Source organism: Carassius auratus, chromosome 18, assembly GCF_003368295.1.
Source record: "Carassius auratus strain Wakin chromosome 18, ASM336829v1, whole genome shotgun sequence".
Taxonomy (NCBI): Eukaryota; Metazoa; Chordata; class Actinopteri; order Cypriniformes; family Cyprinidae; genus Carassius; species Carassius auratus.
Window position 1 is genome coordinate 2,572,062 of NC_039260.1, and position 23,095 is coordinate 2,595,156.

General features: G+C 36.3%; 2 protein-coding genes across 4 annotated transcripts; one reads left to right on the top strand and one right to left on the bottom strand.

The window, feature by feature from the left end:
- The first annotated feature begins 1,998 nt into the window (after window positions 1-1,998).
- Window positions 1,999-15,648, top strand: LOC113118130 (Golgi integral membrane protein 4-like). 3 transcript variants are annotated; one of them, XM_026287055.1, is made up of 16 exons: window positions 1,999-2,572; window positions 5,295-5,369; window positions 5,646-5,695; window positions 5,939-5,992; window positions 6,125-6,275; window positions 6,379-6,461; window positions 7,216-7,305; window positions 10,045-10,200; window positions 10,296-10,538; window positions 11,410-11,666; window positions 12,193-12,269; window positions 12,397-12,461; window positions 12,637-12,822; window positions 12,983-13,051; window positions 13,143-13,229; window positions 14,171-15,648. In XM_026287055.1, exons 1-16 carry the CDS (start codon window positions 2,287-2,289, stop codon window positions 14,309-14,311), a joined length of 2,070 nt encoding a protein of 689 aa, XP_026142840.1. In that variant the 5' UTR covers window positions 1,999-2,286; the 3' UTR covers window positions 14,312-15,648. The 3 variants fall into 3 exon arrangements, with proteins under 3 accessions (XP_026142840.1, XP_026142841.1, XP_026142842.1); XM_026287056.1 differs by having other exon boundaries at window positions 7,216-7,299; XM_026287057.1 differs by lacking the exon at window positions 7,216-7,305.
- A 1,934-nt stretch (window positions 15,649-17,582) lies between these two features.
- LOC113118766 (uncharacterized) lies at window positions 17,583-22,162 on the bottom strand. The gene is made up of 7 exons (XM_026288183.1): window positions 22,008-22,162; window positions 20,588-20,714; window positions 20,390-20,483; window positions 20,172-20,299; window positions 19,757-19,899; window positions 18,876-19,073; window positions 17,583-17,876 (listed from the first exon to the last, which is right to left on the bottom strand). Exons 1-7 carry the CDS (start codon window positions 22,016-22,018, stop codon window positions 17,765-17,767), a joined length of 813 nt encoding a protein of 270 aa, XP_026143968.1. The 5' UTR covers window positions 22,019-22,162; the 3' UTR covers window positions 17,583-17,764.
- Between the last annotated feature and the right edge of the window lie 933 nt (window positions 22,163-23,095).

The window sequence follows — 23,095 nt, forward strand, 5'->3', positions numbered from 1 at the left end:
CTCCTGCTGCGTTTGTCTAAACAGTCAAAGCGTTGTTTTATTCAGTGTGAATAACATTCCTGGAGACACTTTCAACATCTTCTGTGACTGTATATGATTAAAGGGTTAGAATAGACAAATGCTATGCATTTACATGATCAAAAACCTGTTGTAAAAACATTATCATTACTATCCACTTGACTTTATAATAATAATACTACACAAAGTACGTATGTGTGTGAATGTAATAAGAAATGACTGAATATTATTTCATTTTTGTATACGATTATATACAATGCCTTGTAAAAGTATTCATAACCCTTTGTATTTTTGTTTTATGTTGCAGCCTTATAATAAACTGCTTTTTAATTTACACTCCATATAACATAATGACGAAACACAAAATAGATTTGGATCAACTTTGCAAATTTATTAAAAAATAAAACACTGAAATAAGTACATAAGTATTCATATCCTTAAACACAGTAATTAGCTGAAGCACCTTTACAGCCTCAAGTCTTTTTGGGTGAAGTTTTGCACATCAGCATTTGGCAATTATCTGCCATTGTTCTTCTTCTCACCTCTTCACCTCTCAAGCTCTGTCAGGTTGGATGGGGGCAGATGCACATTTTCAGGTTTCACCAGAAATATTGTCCTGTTGGGTCATTATCATGTTGTCTCTGCAGTTGATGAGCAGAGCTGGTTTCCTTTAAACATGATGCTAGGAGTTGAGGTTCATCAGACCAGAGAATCTTCTTTCTTACACTCTGAGGGTCCTTTAGGTGTTCTGTTGCAAATTCCAAGTTGGTTTATATGTGTTGTAATGATAAAAACTCCATAATCATCGTGAAGAATGAGGCGGGAACCAGCGGACAATCAAAATGAAACTTTAATTACAAAATAAACACAAAACAGCGCATCAGCCCCTCATGGACGACTGATGAGCACAAATAAAAACCAAAACATAAATAAAGCCCAGGCCTGGTCCTCTCTCGTCCTTCACTGTCGTCGCTCCAGTTTTATATCCTTCCATCTCCTCCGCGGGACTCTAGACCGGTGGGTCGAGCAGGTGTCGCTCATCTCCAATCACTCCCCCGGCCTTGCTCCTTGTTCCCACGGCCCCCGGCCCCGCCCCACTCCTCATATGTGTCTTTACCAAGGAGAGGATTGAGTTTGGCCACACCTCCATAAAGACTGGATCTGTGGAGTATTGTAATGATGTTTGTCCTTTTGTACGTTTCTCCTATATGCATATAACTCAACAGACCATCAGTGACCATCAGCTTCTGTCTAACCAAGGCCCTTCTCCAGGGGCCTTGTTGCTCAGTTTGGCAACTTCTTCTTCCACTTCTTCCATTAAGCATAATGGAGACTACATGATACTGAGAACCTTCGATGCAGCAGATTTTTTCTGAAATCTTTCTCACATGTGTGGCTTGATGTGATCCTGTCTCTGATCTGTACAGGCAGCTTTTTGGATCTCATGACTTGTTTTTTGCTCTGATATGCATTTTCAGCTGTTAGACCTTTTATTAAGACGTGTGCCTTTTCAAATCATTAAAATTAACTTGCCACAGGTTAACTCCACTTGAAGTGTAGTAACATCTTCAAGCAATATAAATGCTCCTTACTTAAATTTCAGGATTATTTAAGAATATTTATGCAATTAAATAATTTCATTTTTTTGACAATAAATAAATTTATCAAATAACATAGAAGTGTGTGATAAATGTCTTTATTGTCAAATGAATGCTTTCTTGCTAAATAAAAGTATTAATTTATTTTTAACAAAATAAACGGTGTTCAAAACGTAATGCCATATTTTTACAGTAACAAAAAAAAGAAAGAAAAAAAAGTATTTCCATTTGCATTTGAAGATATGACCCACACTGCGAATTTCCTCGCCTTCTAGACATTCTTGGAAACATTCTCAGGCACACGCCCCTCCCATGAGAGCGAATCTATTTTGATTGACATGAATATTGACCAATCACAGTAACCGAATGTTTGAAAGGGGCGGGATTTCCTTCAGCTTCATCGCTAGATGATCTGCTGCAGCTCTAGGTGACACGTAACTAAAGGTGCGATTAGGCCGCTTTAAACTTCAGATAATTAGTAAAAAAGTCTGCTTTTCTTTATGTAGAAAACTCACCAGAGCTTCGTCTAAGCACGAGGACCGACTACAACCGTATTAGTCACTTTTTTAATCTGCTGAATGTCTTTGGAAAACTTGACGAAGCGTGAGACTTTTGTAAACATTTCAGATACACAAGTCGCACGAGCAAACGTTCACGTATATAATGTTTCATGAGGAGTCTCGGAGAAGACGGAGTTGTTTCTATACTGAAGAGTGAAGAGAAAATCATTCCCGGGAAAGTTTCTTTGGAATCCAGGAGAGCAGGGAACATGGGCAACGGGGTGTGCTCCAGGAAGCAGAAGAAGATTTTCCAGTCTCTGCTGATGGTCACGGTGGTGTTTGGGATGATTTACGGCGGGATGTTTTCTTACGAGATGCACAAACAGCTGAAGAGGACAGAAGAGATGGCTGTGAAATACCAGCAGCACCAGGAGTCTCTTTCAGCTCAGCTTCAAGGTAAAATAAAACCCACGTCGTCGCCATGACGTCACGGCGCTGTAAACATTCTAAAAACTTTGGAACTTTGGCAAGTTTTTGGCCAGCAAGCTCTGGAACTTTATTTACTGTGAGCGACCTTGCTGTTGGTTCTTTGATTGTGGTGTTGTGGTTTAGTGGTTAAAGCTCTAGAGAGTTCATCAAATTTTGGGTGTAAATCAGGTAAAAGAATGGAATGTCACATGACACGATAGATGACATTTTTGAGTGCATACTGACTGACTTCTCTCACGTTTTAAAACCTGTTCATGGAATGGGTGGGTGGTGTTGTATATTTTGCACATTTATCTTTAGAATGGAGTGGGTGGGGGGTGGATGTTACACACTTTTAAAATATAACCAAAGGATTGTATAAAATGATTCCATATGGCCATGCACAAATTTAATGTTTTGCCTGGCACTGATGTATATTAAAGAAATGCATTCCTGCAGTTTGCAAACCCCTGTTCATCCAAATCATATTTTGCTGCAAATTCATCTCTGTTGCAGTTCACACACAGTGAGGTGTATTTGAAACTGATCAAGAAAAAAAAAAAGTTAGAAATGTTTGCTTGTTTTGTGTGTGTGTGTGTGTGTGTGTTGCTACTGCAGTGATTCCCTGCAGGCAGCAGCCGCTGAAGATGCTCATTTTTATGCAGAACATTTTGTTGGCAGCTAGCTTGTTTCAACCTGTGCCTAAAATCACAGGCTTTCATTTTATTGTCCCACAGAGATGGGCTTCTCTGTTTGTGTGCCTGTCCAAGCTCAGTATGCTTGCTGCTGAAAGGGCATAAAGAAATGGCCTTAGATCACAAGCAGATCTAGAGAGCGTAACCTATAGTTTTATTGCTTTGCCGTAAATACTTAGGGCTCAATAATAAGATTTTAACAGGTAATATATATTTATATATATTTTTAATCTGTTAAATTTTTTATTCTTTTACCCAAAGAACAAGCACACACACACACACATTTAGTTTTTAATTTTAGAATTATTTTTATAAATAATTATAATTTAAAAGTGATTTTTAATAAATTTTCGTATTTATTCTGTTTATATAGCTCATAATTGTCATGTCAACAACATATAAATATTATTTGTTAAAATTTTAAATATTAAATACAATTTAACTTATATAATTTATATAAATAATTTATTATTTTTTATTTTCCTGCTGTAAATACTTTTTTATAATTTAGATGTGCAATTATGATACAATTCATTATGCTAAATTTAAATTATGCATAATTTATAACATACATTTTTAATTCTTATATATTTAAAAAAATATATATAGTAAAGATATTATAGATTTTTATTATGGGCTTTGGAATGTGAGATCTTTAACCTCGTGGGTCTTTTACATCCATTTTACAAACAGTTTTATTTTTATTGTACCACTAGGAGGTCTAATGTTGAGACTGTGTTTGTGAGTCAGCTGTGATTACTGCCTTCAAGTCATAATCACTGCACAACCTCTTTAATCAGGATAATGAATCAGTACTTGATGTGTCAGTAATGTAATGATAATTGTAATGGGAGGATACAAGACCAGGCTCAAGGGGTCCGAGGGTGCAGACCATGACATCACTTTTAAGAAGCAACCTACAGTTCTGGACAAACACAAAAATGGGGAGGGAAGGCTCAGTCAGACTTCATTTCCTGTGGCATTTCAGATTTTAGAGGAAGGCTGCTGTGCACATACACAGCTCATGTTACATATAAAAAGTCAGTGCACTCTGGGAGCAGCAGGGGCAACCTTTCATTCTGATGCCATTAGAGAGAAATTAAGAGGGTCGAATGTGGCACTCAACGGGTCGGTGGATCACATAGTGCAGAGAAAGTCTTCAAAAATAGCTCAGCTCACTTTACGTTTAGATTCTGATGATTCTGTAAAAGCTGGTAGTTGTGGTGTATCTAGATTTTCTTTTTTCATATTCTTTTTTTAAATCGTGTTATTTTTAGCATGTTATTTGCATGTGAATAGATGCTGTACTTTATAGTTTGCGCAGTAAAATCATTATTTGCATAGCTAAATTTAAAATAAATTAAAGCGTATATATATTTTTATAACATAGCCACTACTATGTTTTGGTGTTAATGTTGGTTTTTGCAAAATAGTTTTTTTTCGTGTATAATGAAAGGAGTAGTTGAAAGTTTGTTTTTCAAAGTTTTAAGTGGCATAATTAAACTGATTTAGTGTTGTATTCACACAGGACACATTATTGCGTTCATAAATAGCACACAGTGCACAACACAATGTTTCAAGAGGCAAAAACACAACATTCATAGTGCTATATATATATAAAAAAGACACATGATATGACACGACAGTCAAACATATTTGTTTGCAGTTTTGCATAGACCAGCAAGTAAAAATAAAAACATCAGCTGTAGCAAAAGATAACAAAAAAAATATCTAAATCACCAGTTTTGTGCAATAAAAGGTTGATGCATTTAAACATGAATGCTAGTATCCACAACTTGTGATAAGAAATGTGAAGGTGGTGAATGATTGTTACATAAGCAATGGCATTAGAGAGGATGAATTTAGAGTTGCAACTTCTCTGGTTGCAATACATTACAGCACAGTAAATCACAGAACAGTGTTGCTAAAAAGTTGCCTTTTACACTGAAGTTTGAGTATAGCTGTATGACAGCACACTACATCCAAATCTTATTCTCTCTCTTGCTTCCTCTCAGTTGTGTACGAGCATCGCTCCAGGTTGGAGAAGTCTCTTCAGAAGGAGCGGCTGGATCATAAAAAAGCCAAAGATGGCAAGTTATTTTTTTTAATAATACATGACCGCATCCATGACTAATAGATGTAGAGGAAATTCTGAAGTGTAATGACATCCTGTAGCTTGCATGATGGATAAACTGGTGCAGCCCAAAGCCACTATGTTATGCCAAGTGTCAAGTTAATAAGGTCTGAAGAGTTTTTGGACGCCTTTAAGCCAAGCGTTTAATGCATGACTGTCATTGCAGTGAGAATGAAATAGTAGCATGCAATACTTAATACCTGTAACACTTGTTTTTGCCTTTTCCTCACAGATCATCTCATGTATAAACTAGAGGCTCAGCAGTCTCTCAACAAAGAAAAGGTATGTTGTTTTGTGAGCTACAGCATAAGGGATGGTTTTCATAGAGTAGAAGTTGTGAAATGCAGGAGAAGTTTTTCAAGAGCTCATGCTCATGCCCTGCAGTCAAATACTCATCTGGTAATTTGTATGTGAATAGCTCATATGTTTCTTGGATATAACAGCCTGTGGCTCTCTGGTATGACTCTTAGATGTGCCCCGATGGCTTACAAAATGACCAGGTTTCTTCGTATTTGTTTCTTACAGCAAGATGCCAGCGTCAGGTTTAATTCTCTGCATTCCCAGCATCAGATTTTGAAGGTCAGTGGGGAAAACACATCTACACAAAAATGATGGTTTGTTGATGTATTGTGAAATATGCATGCCTTTCGTCCCACAAAAAACACAGATGATTCACTGTTGTGTGTGTGTGTGTTTGTGTTTATCATCCAGAACCAGCATGATGATCTAAAAAAGCAGTATTATGAACTACAAGAGCAACATCAGCTAAAAGAAGATGAACACAACAAGGCAATAGATGAACATAAACAGAGACTCGACCAGCTTCATCAGAATAAAGAGTCGGAGATTTCTAAGCTCAAAGGTATTCTGTTCTCAACCATCTTACTCTTAGCAATCACACAGCAACACCCTCGGATCCTAAAAGAATCACGGTGGTGTGTCTCTTTTTCTCTTTTCTTCTGCAGACAATATATATAACCTACGTGAGGAGAACAAGCAGCTGAGAAAAGCACATCAGGAAGTCTATGTGCAGCTTCAGGACACCAGGGTAATGCCGAAAAGCACTATGGGTTTTGCTTTATTTCAGCACAATCCTTCAGGAATAGCACATAATTATTTGTTACGGTTATTGGTATGATTCAAATGAATGGGTGAATCTTATGAAAATTCTCCAAAAATAAATGCATACAAACAAACAAACAAATAACTAAAAATAAATAAAATATGTATATATGAAGTATGAAGAGTAGTATGGAGAAGCTGAATATTTTTTTAAGGACCATTAGGAATTTTTAATTTGTTGCATGTTTAAAGCACTTCAGTATAAAAAAATCATAGTTCGGTTTATTTCTTTATTCCTGTATATTTAATTAAAATGTAGTAAAAAATATTTAAATAATATAATATAAAAAATTATTATATTTCTTTAAAACATTTTACTATACTTATCAATAAAAAAAAACTACAATTACCAATTTAAATAATATTTGATTATTTTAATATATTACAAAGTAGGGAAGAATTGTGCTTAATTGTTATGATTTAGAATTCATTTCACATTGCAAAAAATATGACGGTTTAAAAAAAAAAAATTTTGTGCAATATTTTCTTTTGGCTTGTGAGGTAAAAATATCGCCGTTTTCATGAAATTCACCTGATTATAATTTATATATATATGTTTCCCTGATCAGTATTTTTGCACATCATTCAGTTGTATTTGTACACACTATTCATACAAATATTCAGTGTGGTTGTCCTGAATGCTTGTATCTGAGCGTTGCCTGTGATGGTCCTTCTTGTAGCAACAGCACAAGATCTTAAAATCTGCCCATGACCAGCTTGTGTTGACCCTGGAGGACCACAAGAGTGCGCTAGCTGCGGCCCAGGTTAGGGTGCGTGTGTGTGGAAATGTGCTTTAATCAGGTGGAGTATGTGTTTCCTGTGCATGCATGCTGCTGACCGATCAAACACTGTGCAAGGCACATTCTCAGGGAAATACAAGTGCAATTTCACACAGCTCATGTAAGCACTTTGCAAATGGTGTATATTTATCTCTGCACCCGTATTAATCAGATTCATAGCTGAAAGTAGCATTTCAGGACTGAACCTGTTTTTGCTGCACAGAGAAAATTATTTGCTAAACTTAGCAGGAAATATGGTGAACATGAGCCGTAAACCTACTTATCAATGTGATTATTTCCAATGTTTTGCACTTGAATAATTAGCCTTACTGCCATAACTAGTTGCCACTTCCATAACATAAGTCTATACACAATATGTTTACTAAAAGTAAAATTATTTGCACGCTTTGTATAGTGTAATTTAATTGTCATTGAAGCTCAAAAAATGTAAAATATTATTTTTTTTGTACAAACATACACATAATAATTTTATAAAATTTTATTGAAATTTTAAATTAAGTTTTATTATAAAGTTATTTGATTTTAGTGATTTTAATGTTTTATTCATTTTGTTCATTTGAGTTATATCATTGTATTCTTTTACATTTTTATTTCGGTTTTAATTATTTTAGTACATCAAATTGATTGATACATTCAAATTTTATTTCAGTTAACTTTTTTTTTTTTTTTTAATCAGATTTTTGTTTTATGTTAGTATTAAGTAAAATGCTTTTTCTGGATAGTTTTAGTTGACTATAATAACGGTTTATTATCCATTAGATTTTTTTTATAGAAGAAGTTGTTTTCTTTACAAGAAACTGATTATATTATTGTAATAAATGAGATGCAAATTATATTTTAAGCTAAAATATTTGTCTCCAGTGCATATTTTTCGGCCTTGTTTTGTTTTGACTAATCAAGATCTTTGTACGGTCCCTATCAAAATAGTTAAATTACACACACACATATAAATATATATAATGCAAAAACTGTATGTGCTATGTATTTTCATACTTAACAACATATAGCAAACTCCATTTACATTTACTGTAGGCTGCAACAATTAAGTTGCATTTCCTGTGAAATTTGCATGAGAAATTTTATTTCTGGGTCTTCGTAGCAAAATCAGTGGCCCATGAGGTTAGGATGCTGCCAATGTAGGCAGCATATCAACTCACTAGGGTTTGAATCAGAGCTAATATGTTAACCCAGAAATCATTTTGTTTTCTGCATAGCGCCGCATATCAATTCTGCAGAGAAAATGCTTTGAGTGTGAAAGCAGCACCTTATCCTGCGGATGCAGTTAGACTGCAGCGCTGCTTGCTTGAGCTGTGTCAAACAGGCCTTAGCCTGCATTTCAAGTCCGGTCGCATTCCACAAGGCCATTGTGATCTCTCGCACACACTCTCTTTCTTTCACTCGTTCTACAGAACTTCTTGCCCTGGTTTAGTATGCTAAAATGTGCATGACTCTGATAAGCAAACATGCTGTACTTCCTGTTTACTCGCTCTCGTCTCTGCGGCTTTGTGAAAGCAGATGTACAGATGCTTGTTAATTAGGACTGTCACTATCTGCTTTCTCAGGATGATAGGGAAGGATGCTGGGAGGCAGTGGGTCTAACGTGTGTGTGTTTTTGCACTTGTTCCCACACATCCAGCGTGTTATTTTCCTTCCATATGCTGCCAACACTTGGCATTTAACCAGAAAAGAAGAAACAGGTACCCAAGTAAAGGTGAACTGGGTGAAAGAAAGGTTAGATTAGGATTGCGAGTGTTTGGGTAAGAATTGAGGGTGATAAAACATTAGTGTGGTTTAAAAGAATGTCATTTTGACATCATACATTAGCATTGTGCCACTAACACTAATTTTAATAGCTCTTCTTCCCTCTAATTTGTTTTTGCATCTATTCAAGCTTTTGCATGTCATGATTGTTTATTTGATGCACCAGAACAAGATGCAGCATTGCATTTTTTTTTGTTTAATATGTGCAAGCCTGAATCTTTTCAGACTTTTACATTCAATTTAAATTAATATTAATTTTAAAACCAGTGCAAAAAAAATATGCTATTGAATACTTTGATTTAATCTCTCTCTCTCTCTCTCTCTCTCTCTCTCTCTCTATATATATATATATATATATAATATATATATTATTTTTTTGCAATTAAATAATTGCTGCTTTCTAAATATACTTTTTTATATTAAATTAAGAAGTCAAATTAAGTTTTTGTAATTTTCTAAATTAAAAAATCTAAATAATAGGTTTTTGAACACACCTTTTCATTTTAAAAAGTATAAATATAAAATTAAATATTTATTAAATTAGTAGATGTGTTACACAGGGTTTTATACTGTAAGTAGTTGAAAACATACTAAAATATACTTTTTTTTAAGGTTTTATTTTTAAATCGTAATATATTTATTAAATGATTAAATATGCATCACATATTTAATCACAAAATCCTGGAATCTAGCTTTCTAGTGTACAGTTCACTTTAAGTTCTTAAAGTATTTAGATCATTATTTCTATAGATTGCTTTGGTTTTCTTTCTGTTCTTGGTGTCTCGTTTCACTCATTTCTCTCTTCTGCCTTGTGTCAGGTTCTTGATTTCAGCTTGCTTTGTTTGTTGCCTGTTTCAGTTAACCTCCAAATATTTCAACAGTGTATATGAGGCCTTCATTCTAATGTGTGATGTTGTACTAAATGTGGTTGGTCTGGATGGATTACAGGTTCAGGTGGATGAATTTAAACAGCTGAAGGAAACGCTCAATAAGATGCCCAGTCTGAGACATGCTGCAGGGCAGCCTGAGCCGCATGTAGATGCTAAGCACATCCAGAACGGGAACGCAGAGGAGCTCCATCAGCGCCAGGACCATCAGCCAGAGGTATTAAAGGTGTTAACACATCATGCATTCAAAACGGAGGTTTTTCCCGCTCATGTCACTGGTTTGAATGGTCCGTCTCATGTGGATCTCGTCAGGCGGGGAGACATGATGAAGTTGAGAAGCCTCAGTCACACCACGGGGAGGAGGATGGAGAAATGGGAGGAGCTGAGGAGCGGAGGAGAGAACTGGCAGAGGAGGAGATGGAGCAGGCCGGGCAGCCACAGAAACTGGAGGAGGAGGAATTTGATGTGGCACATAATGAAGTGGAGGAGGAGGAGCCACAGGCCAACCAACCAGATGAAAATGCCCTGGAGAAGGAGCAACATCACGCTCGTCAGGTCAGCACTCCGAAATCAAACGTTAGAGCAGGGATGCCCACAATGACCTTTGATTTGACTAAATTTCTATAGGAAAAAAACAATCAAACAATTAACTGACATGTGTGAATGCATTTGTAAATCTTTGGATATATAACCTGATAATTTGTAATAATGAGTTAGTAAACAGTCCATTGTTTGGCTTTTTATTTGTTTGTTTTTTTATATATATTTTTAGTTTCAAATTTTGGTTTTAGTAATTTTGTGTGATTGTATTTTTGAAATTTTTATTTGTTATTAGTTTTTTACTATTTCTGTTAAGCTTTGATTTCCTTTTATTTCCAGTTTGAGTACGTTTGAAATTTAGATTTACATTTTTTTTATTTTGCCATGGAAATATCCTCAGATGCTGACATGGCATTAAATAAGCAAGTACTCAAACTAGTTATTTTAGAACTTTTTTTTTTTTTTTTCAGTTTCAGGAAGACCATAACCTTGATGCATTTCCTATTTATGGTTCTAATTTGTCTTTTTGCTGTAATATAATTTTTATATTGAAATGTACAGAATGTAAGTGGATTTCACTATAATGTAACATTTAATTTAATACAATATTCACTTTTGGCCCACAATCCTCAATCACGTTTGCTTTTTAGCTCTTCATAGTAAAAATAGTCAAACATATGGGCACCAGTGCATTCGACAAGTTACCAATTAAATGGCAAGCCTAGTACATTACTGTTCAGAAGCTTGGGGTTTTGAAAGAAGTTTATACAGTAATTTGATCTGTTTTCTATCTGAAAATCTATTACAATGGAATTTATTCCTGTTATGCAAAGCTGATTTTTCAACATCATTACATAAGGCCTTCACTCCTCTGTTCTTCCCCCAGGTGGCGCCAGCTGAGGCTCACGCGCAGGTGGAGCGGGTGAAGTCAGCCTACGAACAGCAGAAGGAGCAGCAACGTCTGGCTGCACAGCTGGCGGAGGAACGCAGACAGCTGCACCTGCGTCAGGAGACCCTGCAGAAACAGCAGCTAGAGCAGCAGAAGGAGAGAGAGGAGAGACTGCGTCTGCAGAGAGAGAGAGAGGACCAGCAGAACAGAGAAGCTGATCTCAAAGAGCAACAACTCCAGCAAGAAGTGCTCCGGTCAGACACCCTCCCTGCAGTTATGCAGTTATGAATTTATTTAAAAAAAAAACAGTATTATGAATATTTAAAAGAAGCAAAAACACTATGAGAGATTGTTTGTTGCAGTGATTTCACCAAGGATTGTAGGCAACAAATCACTGAAATGGTTGCAACAGCAATTTATTGTTTAAATAATATACATTAATGGGTCGAAGACAAGACGTTCCATTTCAGTAGCCACATCAAATCAAATTTACAAAAGTAATTATATAATTACATAAAAACATAAAAAATAAAAAAATTTGATGCCTGAAAACCCCCTTTTCTTTTTGATCCAAATTAATAATAAAAAATTTGTTTAATCTGTGATCAATTACATTTAATTTTAAACAAAAATGGCAAAAAACTGTTCCGGTAAGCATTTTTCTGCATTAATCAATAATGCATGTTCACTGGCTTTTTTACAGTTCATTTCACAGAAATCCAAGCCAGGAATCTGCAATGGTTCATTTGATAAGTTCTTTTATTTTTTTGTATTAATCAGGAAAAAGGCACAGTATGAAAACATGGATGCTGATATAGTCCAGGGAGAAGAAGATCCACAGATAGCTGAGGAGAAAGGTGACAATTCATGTGCTCTGATGATGTCATAGCACTGCTACTTTACTCAGAAAAGGGACTTCTTCAATGTCTGATGCAATTTCACTATCTCTGCATTGTATTTTAAATTTTTCTCTATGATTTGTAGAAGAGAATGTGCACCATGAGGAGCCAAGGCAAGATGAAGCAGAGCATGTTCATCAGGAAGATGAGGTGTGTTACCTTATGTTATTGGTATCACATATACATGCACCGGTGTTCAAAAATAAGACTAGGTTTGATTAGGTCCTTAATATGGGCACTGCTAAAATTTTTAGTTTTTTAAATATTACTAATAACCATGTGTGTGTGAATGTGTGTGCTGATGATCAATATGTTAATTTTACAGCATCCTATAGAAGCAGATGTGGATCCTGAGGATGACCCCAACAACCAGGGGGAGGATGAGTTTGAGGAGGCGGAGCATCAGCAGCCCCACGAGGAAGAGGAGGAAGAGGCAGCACCTGTTGGCCACCCTGACATGCACCTGGCCGTAGAGAAGCAGCACCAGCCGCCCGCCGATGAGCAGCTGGTGGTAAGTGACCATGTTTAATATGCAATATGTCTGTGCATGTAGTTCCACACTTTTGTATAAAAGAAAAGTATACATTGATTTAGTTTGAGTTTCACTGTTGTTGACATTATTTATTATGCAGCTTAGGTGGTCTCAACTGAGTTTTGTGTATTTTGTGCAGATGGCTGGAAACCCAGACCAACAGGAAGATGCTCTGGATGAGCAGTACCAGGAGGATGGGGATGATGAGGTCGGATAACAAATGCAAATGCACACACAGTCCTAAAACATATAAGAATTGTTATTTGTTCTGGAACTTTAATGTATTTCTCTCTCTCTAGGCTCAGGATGAGCTGGTAGATAATCAGAAGCGTAAGGCGGTGCAGGAGGAAGAGGGAGACCCGTATAATGAGGAGAATGGAGAACCGGTACAAATGATTTATATTTTGAGGCTTGTTGAGTACAGGTGTGCTGTAAAGTCATCAGATTTACACCTTGAAACAATGCAAGGCAACTGCATCATAAAAGCACACCATAACAACCAACTATGCTTGTGTTATATATTATATACATTATGCATGATTACATGAAACATATTTTTAACTGGATAAATATTTTATTTATAGTGAGTACTAGATGTCCCACTTTCACAGTATAGGTCTGAAAGTTTGCCACTAATGTTTATGTATGTTTGAGGAACTTTTGATATGTAAAATTTTTGTTTGATTGTGTCATTTTCCACGCTGTGTATGCTAATATTCAAAAATGTGGGGTCAGTAAGATTATAAAAAATAAAAGCATTAAAGTGACAATAAATTTATATTTAAATACATCCCATACATAACTATCTTTCAACCAGTCTATATAATTGTAAATGACACAAATTACCAACTTATTGTAGAGTATCAAAAATAGGCAATAATTTAGTTTCTTGTCAAAAAAGTTAAGCTGTTTGCTCCAAGACTGTTCAAACGCTTCATGGAGTCTGTCGCTGCAGTGTATCACACAGAGAGTTATGTAGTGCTCACATGTGTACGTTTTCACTTCTTCTTTTGTAAAGCTGCCGCTGTAACTGTAGACTGGTGGCAGCGCCACAGTTGGGTGAGTCAGATCGATTTCAGCGTCCTCATCGGTGTCCAGTTACTACCATGAGTCCATCCTCCATTTTCACCTCATCTCTTAGATTCAGGGAATGTTTCTTCACATCTGTGCACTTTTAAATAGAAAGGTCACCCAATATTCAAATGTGTCATAAAATATGTTGGTCCAAACCCATCACTTTATTTTTTTCAGTTAAACAGAAATTCGAAGTGGATAGAAACAAGCTACAATATGTGAATATTTTCCATTTCTTTGTGTGTCTGTCCAGGATGAGGCCAGAAATCAGGACGTAGCAATGAAGCAGGATAATCAGCCCGCCCTGCATCCCAATGACGAGAACTACGAAGAAGATGAGGAGGAAGAAGGCGGCAACGGAGATAAACTGCCCGATCGCAGGGCAGAAATGTGAGGTGATTTGAAAAGAAGGACAGCCAATCGCTGCCAGCTGTTTGGATTGGGTTTCCCACCCAATATTCTTAAACATTGTGCCAGAAACGCCTCTGTTGGGTCCTGATGAATAGTAAACCAGTTTCAATCCTGGACTGTGTGGCTCTGAAACGCTCAACCACTTACAGACCAAACGCCCTGCTGTCCACATTTACTGTACATCTTTCTATCGATTCTCGTGAATAAGTCTCATTTAAATGCTCTTCTATCTTGCCTTGGATTTCTTCGGCTGGATGATGAATCTGAAAGCACAGATTTGAACCACCAGAAACTCTTGCACTGTAAGTTTTGCCAAGTGCTATTTTTTGGTTACTTGTGCTCCACATGCAAGATATATTCCATCTTTGAAGTGAAACAGCCTTGTTTTGGTAGTTAAGACTGAGTTTGATGGACAGGCAGCAGTCACCAATCAGCATTGAATCCTCATCTGGCCCCGCCCAAACTTATGGTGTTAATTAATCCATCTTTTTGATGAATAATTCAGGATGGCTTTGGCAGGGAGCTTGGGTCAAAAGATGTCACTACATGAATGTTTACATGTAATTCAAGCAGATAACTGTAGCTGTCCAAAGCTCAAGTTTTTAAAAGTTACTGTATATGTTTATTTACAATAGTTGAATTATATGCTGCCTAGATGTGAACCAAAATCATTCAGTTAAATGAGTGCTTTTCACTAAGTGCCTTGTAGAGTAGAAGAACATTTTTTTTGCCCATATATATTGCCAGGATGAATCAGTTCCTGAAAACTTTCTCAAATGTCTCTGTTATGGAAACACATTTTTATATATATTTTTTGTTTTGTTTGTTTTTGATCGGTCAACTACTATTCTAGTATAAACTAGTACTAGTGCTACTGGATCTGGTCCTCGACGTCTTATTGTCATGGTTAGACTTTAACATGACATCAGACAGAAGAGAAATGAATGCCACATCGAAATGAGAATTAAGACGACACTATTCAGATGTAGATTTTTAATATTTAATATGTGAAGAGTAAAAAAAATGCTGGATTAGCTTAATCAAAATGATTTGTTTTGAATGTATGCTAAATCACTACAATATTGAGAATTTGTATTTATTTTATTTTCCGGGATGCATAGGATTTTTAGATTTATTAATATTGGTAATAAACAAAGCTCTCCTGTTAGGTGTTCAGCTTTAATATTTTATATTTAAAACAAATATCTGTATGTGTATAGATTTTTTTTTTCAAGTTAGGTAAAAGAAAGTAAAATGTAACTTTGTGTGTGGTTTTGTTGATAATGGTAATGTGAGCGGAATAAAATGTTATTTGAAGGACTTAATGCTCATCCTCTTTTAATCTTGCATAAAGGCTGGCGGGCACACTGATGTTTTGATGTGTGGTGACCTTGAGCAGAGAGGAAAAATCTCTTAGTCTGACATGAATTTAAAAATGAACCCAAAGCAAAATAACACTGCTTTCATCCTGCAGTTCCTGAAGACTGATGAGAAGCTGAAGTAAGTGACATAGGGACCGTTTAGATTCAGGCCGCAGCTCTGAAGTTCTTCAGTCAGAGGAATGAGAGCTTAAGATGAAATAGTCCAACAAGATCAACTGAGATCATCCCAAACATGGTTTTCTGCCTCCCATCAATCATAAAAGTACAAAAACTGGTTATATGTTGTATTTTATGTACCAATTCCTCTCTGTATCTTCTGCTATTCTTGATTATATATATATATATATATATATATATATATATATATATATATATATATATATATATATATATATATGTATGTATGTGTATCCAAAATAAGTTTATATAATATATGTGTGTACTGTGTATATTTATTGTGTGTATAGAAATGCATATATAACTATATATTTTGAAAATATTTAGATGTATTAAAATGTTTACATTTAAATAATTTATAATCTATATAATTATTTTTTATAGAATTATACTTTTTTTATTATATGTACATGCCTGTGTGTGTTTATTTATAGAGAAGGACACACAGTGCACACATGTAAAAAAAAAAAAAAAAAAAAAAAAAAAAATATATATATATATATATATATATATATATATATATATATATATATATATATATATATATATATATGCGCGCGTGCAGCTGTGAAAAATGCACTCTGTAGGGAAGCGTGGTTCTGTTCCTGACAAACGAAGCCGCTTCACAGATTTAATAAACTATAATTTTCTCTTCTCTCTTGTTTCTTTCTTCTCCTTCTCCTCAGCTCGGGTTTCAGCGGCGCTGATATTGACACCAAAATTAAAACAAAACACTGAAGCGCATATGAATTAGTGATCACCACTGAAAGGATGAGCTGAACTTCACTGGAAGATGGCGGGTCGGCTACTGAATGTGTATAAAGCCGTGAACATATGCGGTGGTTATAGTCAGTGCGTCAATTATAAAGAGTCTTTCAAGAGTCCTTTTCTTAAAGGAGTTTTTTTTTTTTTTTTTTTTTTTTTGCCTTGCATTGCCTTGTGACTGCAGTCGATCAAGGTTTAAGTCGCACTCATTGCGTCCCAGATAGCACAAGTAGGCCTCAAGATGTCTAATGCTTAACGTGGCTTATAGCATTAAAACAGTGTTTTTAAAATACCAAAAATAAGCATTATTAATAAACCATAATTAATAAATAATTAAGCCATGTTAAGTGTTTTCCTTAATTACACATATATCCTTTGTATTCTGGCTCATCTGCTTGTCTGTACATAGTATGTTTTATTAATAATGTTTACTGAGTTTGGCCTTTTAAAAACACTGTTTTAATGCATTTTTCACGCTAAGCATTTTAGAATGACCCACAATGATATACAAAACAAGGCCAATTTTTTCCAAACCCAACCACTGTTACAGTTTTAATTTCAATCTAAGATATTGTTTCTACGGTTCAGTCCACGAGAACATGAAATGCTTAGCCAACAGGTGCTGTGACATCATCAGTTATCTGCTGCTAACAGTGTCACATGACTGTATCTGATTTAATCTCTGTGCTTCTTCTTCTTCACACACTGTCAGGCGGGCATCAGCTGATACCACCCAAGAACAGACTTGTCTGTCAAAACAGTCCTCAGGACAAAGTGTGAACCGAATAAAGGGTTGGCTGGTCATTGAGCAACCAAATAGTCTGAATTACACGCAGCACGAACAGATGCCTATGATCCGTTCTGTGAGTAGCTGTTCAAATGTTTGATAGATAGTCTAATCTTGGTAAAGTAATCTTGGCTGCTGCTGTCTGAAGTCAATGCAGGTTTATTTTGAATACATGAAATGTGAAGGAAAGGTACAAAAACAGCTTTAATAAGTCATATAAATATATTTTTAACACAACTTTTATACAAGTGCATTTATGGAGCTTTCGGTTCACTCTGACAGTACAGCACACTGGATCTTGGCTTCAGGTTCAGCTGTTTCAACATCAGAGAATGGTACAAAATCTGGACGCTGCCGGTGAAGAGGGAGGCACGGAATCTTCCAGTAGCTTTGGGATGCCATCCAGAACTTGGAGTTTTGGCAAACAAGAGAACACACTGCAGAGGAAACGAATCTCAAGGTTAGATTAGACAGACTTAGAAATTATTCGCTTGGCTCTCTCTGAACCCTTGAAAAGATCTATTACATTTTTGGTCAGCTCTTTTTTAGTAAATTATGATATTATCTTCTGCCATAGCTATTAACTTGGGACATAATGTGATTTTGGAGACAGACACTGTATGGCTTTTTAGATTAATTAAAAGCTGTAATTAGCTGAATAGTTTTAGTCAGTCTGCTTTTTGACAGCAAGTTATTAAAAGCTCAGTGGTGGTCTTCTATATACTCTGGTGAAAAAATGCACTCAACTGCTTTGATTGTGCAAATGTAGTGCACTTCAAATCTTAAAGGTATATGTAAAAAAAATCTACTAGCAGATAATATAATATGAATTCAATAAAAGGCAACTTAAGTGTACTTGAAGATTTCCATGGCTATGTTTCTTTACAAACATAAAAAAACAAAGTTTTCCCAAAAATGAAAATGCCGTCACCCTCAAGCTATTCCCAACCTGTACGAGACATGTTACTGTGTGAAACATAAAAGATATTTCGATACTGTCGATAAATAATTACTGGCAGCCATTGGTCTCCATTTTATGGAACAAAGTACTATGGAAGTCAATGGCTACCACCAGCTCTGGTTACCAGATTTTTCAAAACATCTTATTTTGTGTTCAACAGAAGAAAATTCTTACAGGTTTGGAACAGCACAACACATCAGAAGAAATTTCACAGAATTATGTACTTAAAGGGGTCAAAACACTCTTTAGTTCCTCTATTTTGTACATTTAATATAAATCATTTTAATATAAATTATTTCATTTTAACTGCTAATAAGATGCAGTCAAGTGTCTGAAAGCATCACATTCAGTTCACTCTTAAGTTTGTTAATTAAAAAATATTTCTGTAATAAATGGTAGTCTTTTCAAAAGCAAGCTGACACATACTTTTGGGTATAACTCGAAGAAACATCTTTTAGCTGTGTATTCCTCTCACCGTGAGCGGTAGTCCTCCAGAAACTGGCAGGGGTTGCGTTTGAGGGTCAGAGATCGGAGCGGCGTGCTCCTCAGCAGGGACAGTTCGCCCAGAGAGGAAATACTGTTTTCAGACAGGCACAAGTGCTGGATCTCAGGAACCTTTGGCAGCTGACGAATGGACGTCAAGTTGTTCCGGTGAAGATTCAGGATTTTACATCTATAGCAAATGCACATTCTCAATCAAGTTTTGCTAGTAATATGTCACAATGCTCTATCTCATATACACAGATTGTATCATTGTCATTGCACTAGAGATGACAAAACAGTAAAGCAAGCAGGATTAATGTCTAGTTATCTAGTGTCCAAATAGCCACTGCAATTTACTAAGAAAAAAAAAAGTTTTTGTTTAACTTTCGCAAGAACAAAGCACACCATTCCAGAATATCTGAAGGACAATTATATAATTAAACAATTAAATAAACTTTTTTTTTTCAGAATTACATTTACATATTATTAGAAAAATTGCTATGCAAATTGAACCATTAATAAGTAAGACCCATATCCAAATAAAAAGTTTTTTTTTAATGCTGAGTGTTGATGCTAATACATTATTAACAGCTTCCTTCTTACTGTAAAATAAACGTGTCATATGAGATTACAGCACGCAGCTAAAGTTGCACTACATGTATTTTTACACAGCCATACACATACTGTTACAAAACAACCAATGCAATATAATAGGCCAGCCTCCATGGAAAGATCAAGAGGGAGTGTGTGTTATATGGTCCACACAGATCACAGATCTCCATCTAAACTCACTTAAAGTGTCAGCAGCATTCAGAATGATGTTCACGTGCACTCAAACGTTCAGTTGTTGTAGTGTAGAGGTTAGTTTGGTACCTTGGCAGTCTGACAGAGCTGAGATCTCTCAGTGCGTTATCCACCAGCTGCAGACGCTCCACCCGGATCAGTCTCCTCAGGATGCGGATGAAGTTCTCCAGCTGGTACGGATCTCCTAAGTCCTGATAAGACAAGTTCAGCACCTGGGGTCACAGAGAAAGAACCGTAAACGCAATACGAAGATAACCAGCTGAACGCTAGACAGATTTCGAGATTTCAAGCTCACCAAGTCTTCATTTATTTATTAAATAAGACAGTAAAAACAGGAATTTTGAAGAATAAAAAGTACAGCATTTGACTCTTTTATAAGATTTTAAATGCCTTTAAATGCCTTAAATGCATTTTGACCCTTGCTGAATATAAAGTATGAATTACTTTAAAGATAGATAGATAGATAGATAGATAGATGTCTCACCACACAGTTCTCCCAGTTCTCCTGGAGTCTCTCTTCCCATTTCTGTCCTTCATCCTCCCTCCTCTTCCTCCTGCCTCCTCTGAGAAATATGTCTTCACTGTTAAGGGACAGCTGGTCTTCAGCAGGCCCTGTTTGACGGTTGATGTATGTTCTGTGATTCTATTATGGTAACACTGAAAAAAGATCTAAAAGAAGGGTGACCCCGAATGACCTCTTACCCTCTCTGACCCTGGGGCAGGCGAGCTGGTCTCCACGCACATCATGCTCCTCTAGCAAGTGCCACGAGGCAAACCTGAAGCGGCTGGATGGCAACTGCATGGAACAAACACAATGACAGCATTCAGTGTTCATATAGACAAGTGAGCTGTCAATCAAACCACACTTGACAATTCATGAATGACTTTGAATTGACTTACTGGAGTGGCAACGATGCCAGAGTCTGGAGTCAGTTCCACAGAGAAAGGAGTGTGTGTGTCGCTTAACTCAGAGTAGTGCGAGTGAGACTTGGGAAAACTTTCACTGCTGGTGTTCACTCCAGAGGAACTAGAGCGAGAGCCATTAACAAATATTACACAGGTCTAATGCTTAAAGGGAAACTCCACCCAAAAATGAAAAATAGCCCATGATTTACTTACATTCAGGGTATCCTAGGCATGTCTAAAATTCCTCATTCAGACGAAGACAATCATAGTTGTATTAAAAAATGTCCCTGCTCTTCCAAGCTGTATCATTGCAGTGAATGTTGCCTCTGTTTTTGAAGCTGAAAAAAGGGCATCCATTCATAATAAAACTACCCCAAACGCCTCTGGTGTGCTAATAAAAAACAGCTAAAAAAACAGGGGCACTATTCACTGCCATTATACAGCTCAGAAGAGCGAGGACAGTTTTTAATATAACTGTGATTGTGTTCGCCTGAAAGAGGAATGTCAGACACGGCTAGTAAATCATGGGCTTATTTTCATTATTGGGTGAACTATCACTTTAACGAAGATCACAGTCTAAAATAAAAATTTTAATCACAGTTTCAGTATATTTCTAGCTATAAGTGAATGTTCATTTATAATGGAGTGCAACCAAAGTCTAAATACAAATATTTAAATACAAAAAATGTGCACAAATAGAGACAAGTGCTTGTTTGTATCTCAAAGCCTAGTGAGCCGACTATCTAGAAGGGGAAAGTGTAACATATTAGGCTACATGAAATTCAAGATATTAATCATATGTTGCACGCACATAGGCTGCCCCGGTGTGCTGCCTATGTAGGGCGCTCAGCAGGTTTTGAGACACAACCTGTGTGTAACGAGAGCCTGTGCGTCCTTACATCCGCTGGGCTGAGGTTCTGGTGTAGATTACCGTGAACTATGCACCCTGATCCAGATTAAAGCCACCCACGACACCCGAGAACAATATATCAGAACATTTTAGAGTTTCAGCTCACATTTTAACGCTGTTAATGGCTATTGATGATCTAGTAGTCATGTGAAACCGCTGCCTGTAAATGCACACTATTTTACAAAGTATTTACAATAACATAGCCTATAACACTTGTAACATGGCAATCGTTTATATAATGTGTTTATAATTGTGGCAATATTATAATAATTGATTTTTAATCCATTAATTAATTAGACGTAAAGGTCGATCTGCATGTGACAATTTCCATAAATTATGCAGAAATGTATATCAGCAGTCTTCTAAAAATTATTAAAGCAGAGAAATTGAAATTAAAAGCCATATGAGTCGGCTACGCGTTTCTTATCGGTCCCAGACAAGTGTTCAGAAATAAAACAGCAAATGTGCTCCATATTAGGAGATATTTTTCAAAACTGTTCCTACCTTTCGGACATATCCGTTGGTTCTGACAGATCCCTTTGGCATTTGACACGCAGAGAAGTGAGTTATTTACAAGGAATGCAGTGCGGTTTCCCATTGATGCTGGATGAACAGTGTGCTGAAGTGCGACAGGTGAGTGCGTGTGAGCTCTGCGCATGCGCGAGGATATGCGCACGGAGGTCAGTCAGGGCATCAGTGTGGGTAAGGTTGCACTTCACTGACTTTTGGAAAATGCAATACAGCTGTGAAATGTTAATATACATCTTAACTCATTTTATGCTGTATAGCTTATAGTAATTGTAGGCTACATGCAGGTTTTATGTGATAGACCATTTTGTAGGCTACTTTTGAAACGGAATGTCACGCCAGGACATTTTAAATGATCTGAAATGAATGAACGGATGAATAAATAATTAATAAGAATGTACATTACTCTTTCAGTAAAAGCAAAACTCAAAACTTGAATTGCTATTACAATCAGTCAAACCAAAAAAAAAACAAAAACAAAACATCGACTCTATTTGCAAATAACATGGATGCGCCAGTCGGTGGCGAATTTACCTTTTTGTGTGAATCATTTATTTGTTCAATAAACCGATTCGTTTACAACATTGAGCGTATTATGTAAGAATCATATATGCATAAAGTGCCAAACCAACTTTTTTTTTAAATTAATTTATTTGCCTAAGTTTACTGTAGCCCATCTGTCTCCACAGGTTAAGATCAATCACAGCAGATTGTGCTTTGACTTCACAAAAACAGATGGTCTTCATCATGCTTTGAGTCTTATCTCCTGCAGCAGCACACTTATAGTTATGATGTAAGCATTTCACTGCAAGCATCTCTCATTTTGATAAAACATCAACTATTATCAGTGCTTTAAGTGGGCCTGTATGCACAGGTACTCAGTACCGGCACTTCCAAATATAGCTCTTGAGCGTACTGCCACCTCTCCGTGCGCCCAGAACGTGCTTTTAACGTACCAGTACATTTGCCTGCGCTACCGCTCTTCAGAACGCCCTTCACAATGCACGCTTCCTAATTCTTCCTAGTTCGGAATATGGAGCGTGAATCATTTGAACCAGTTCGGG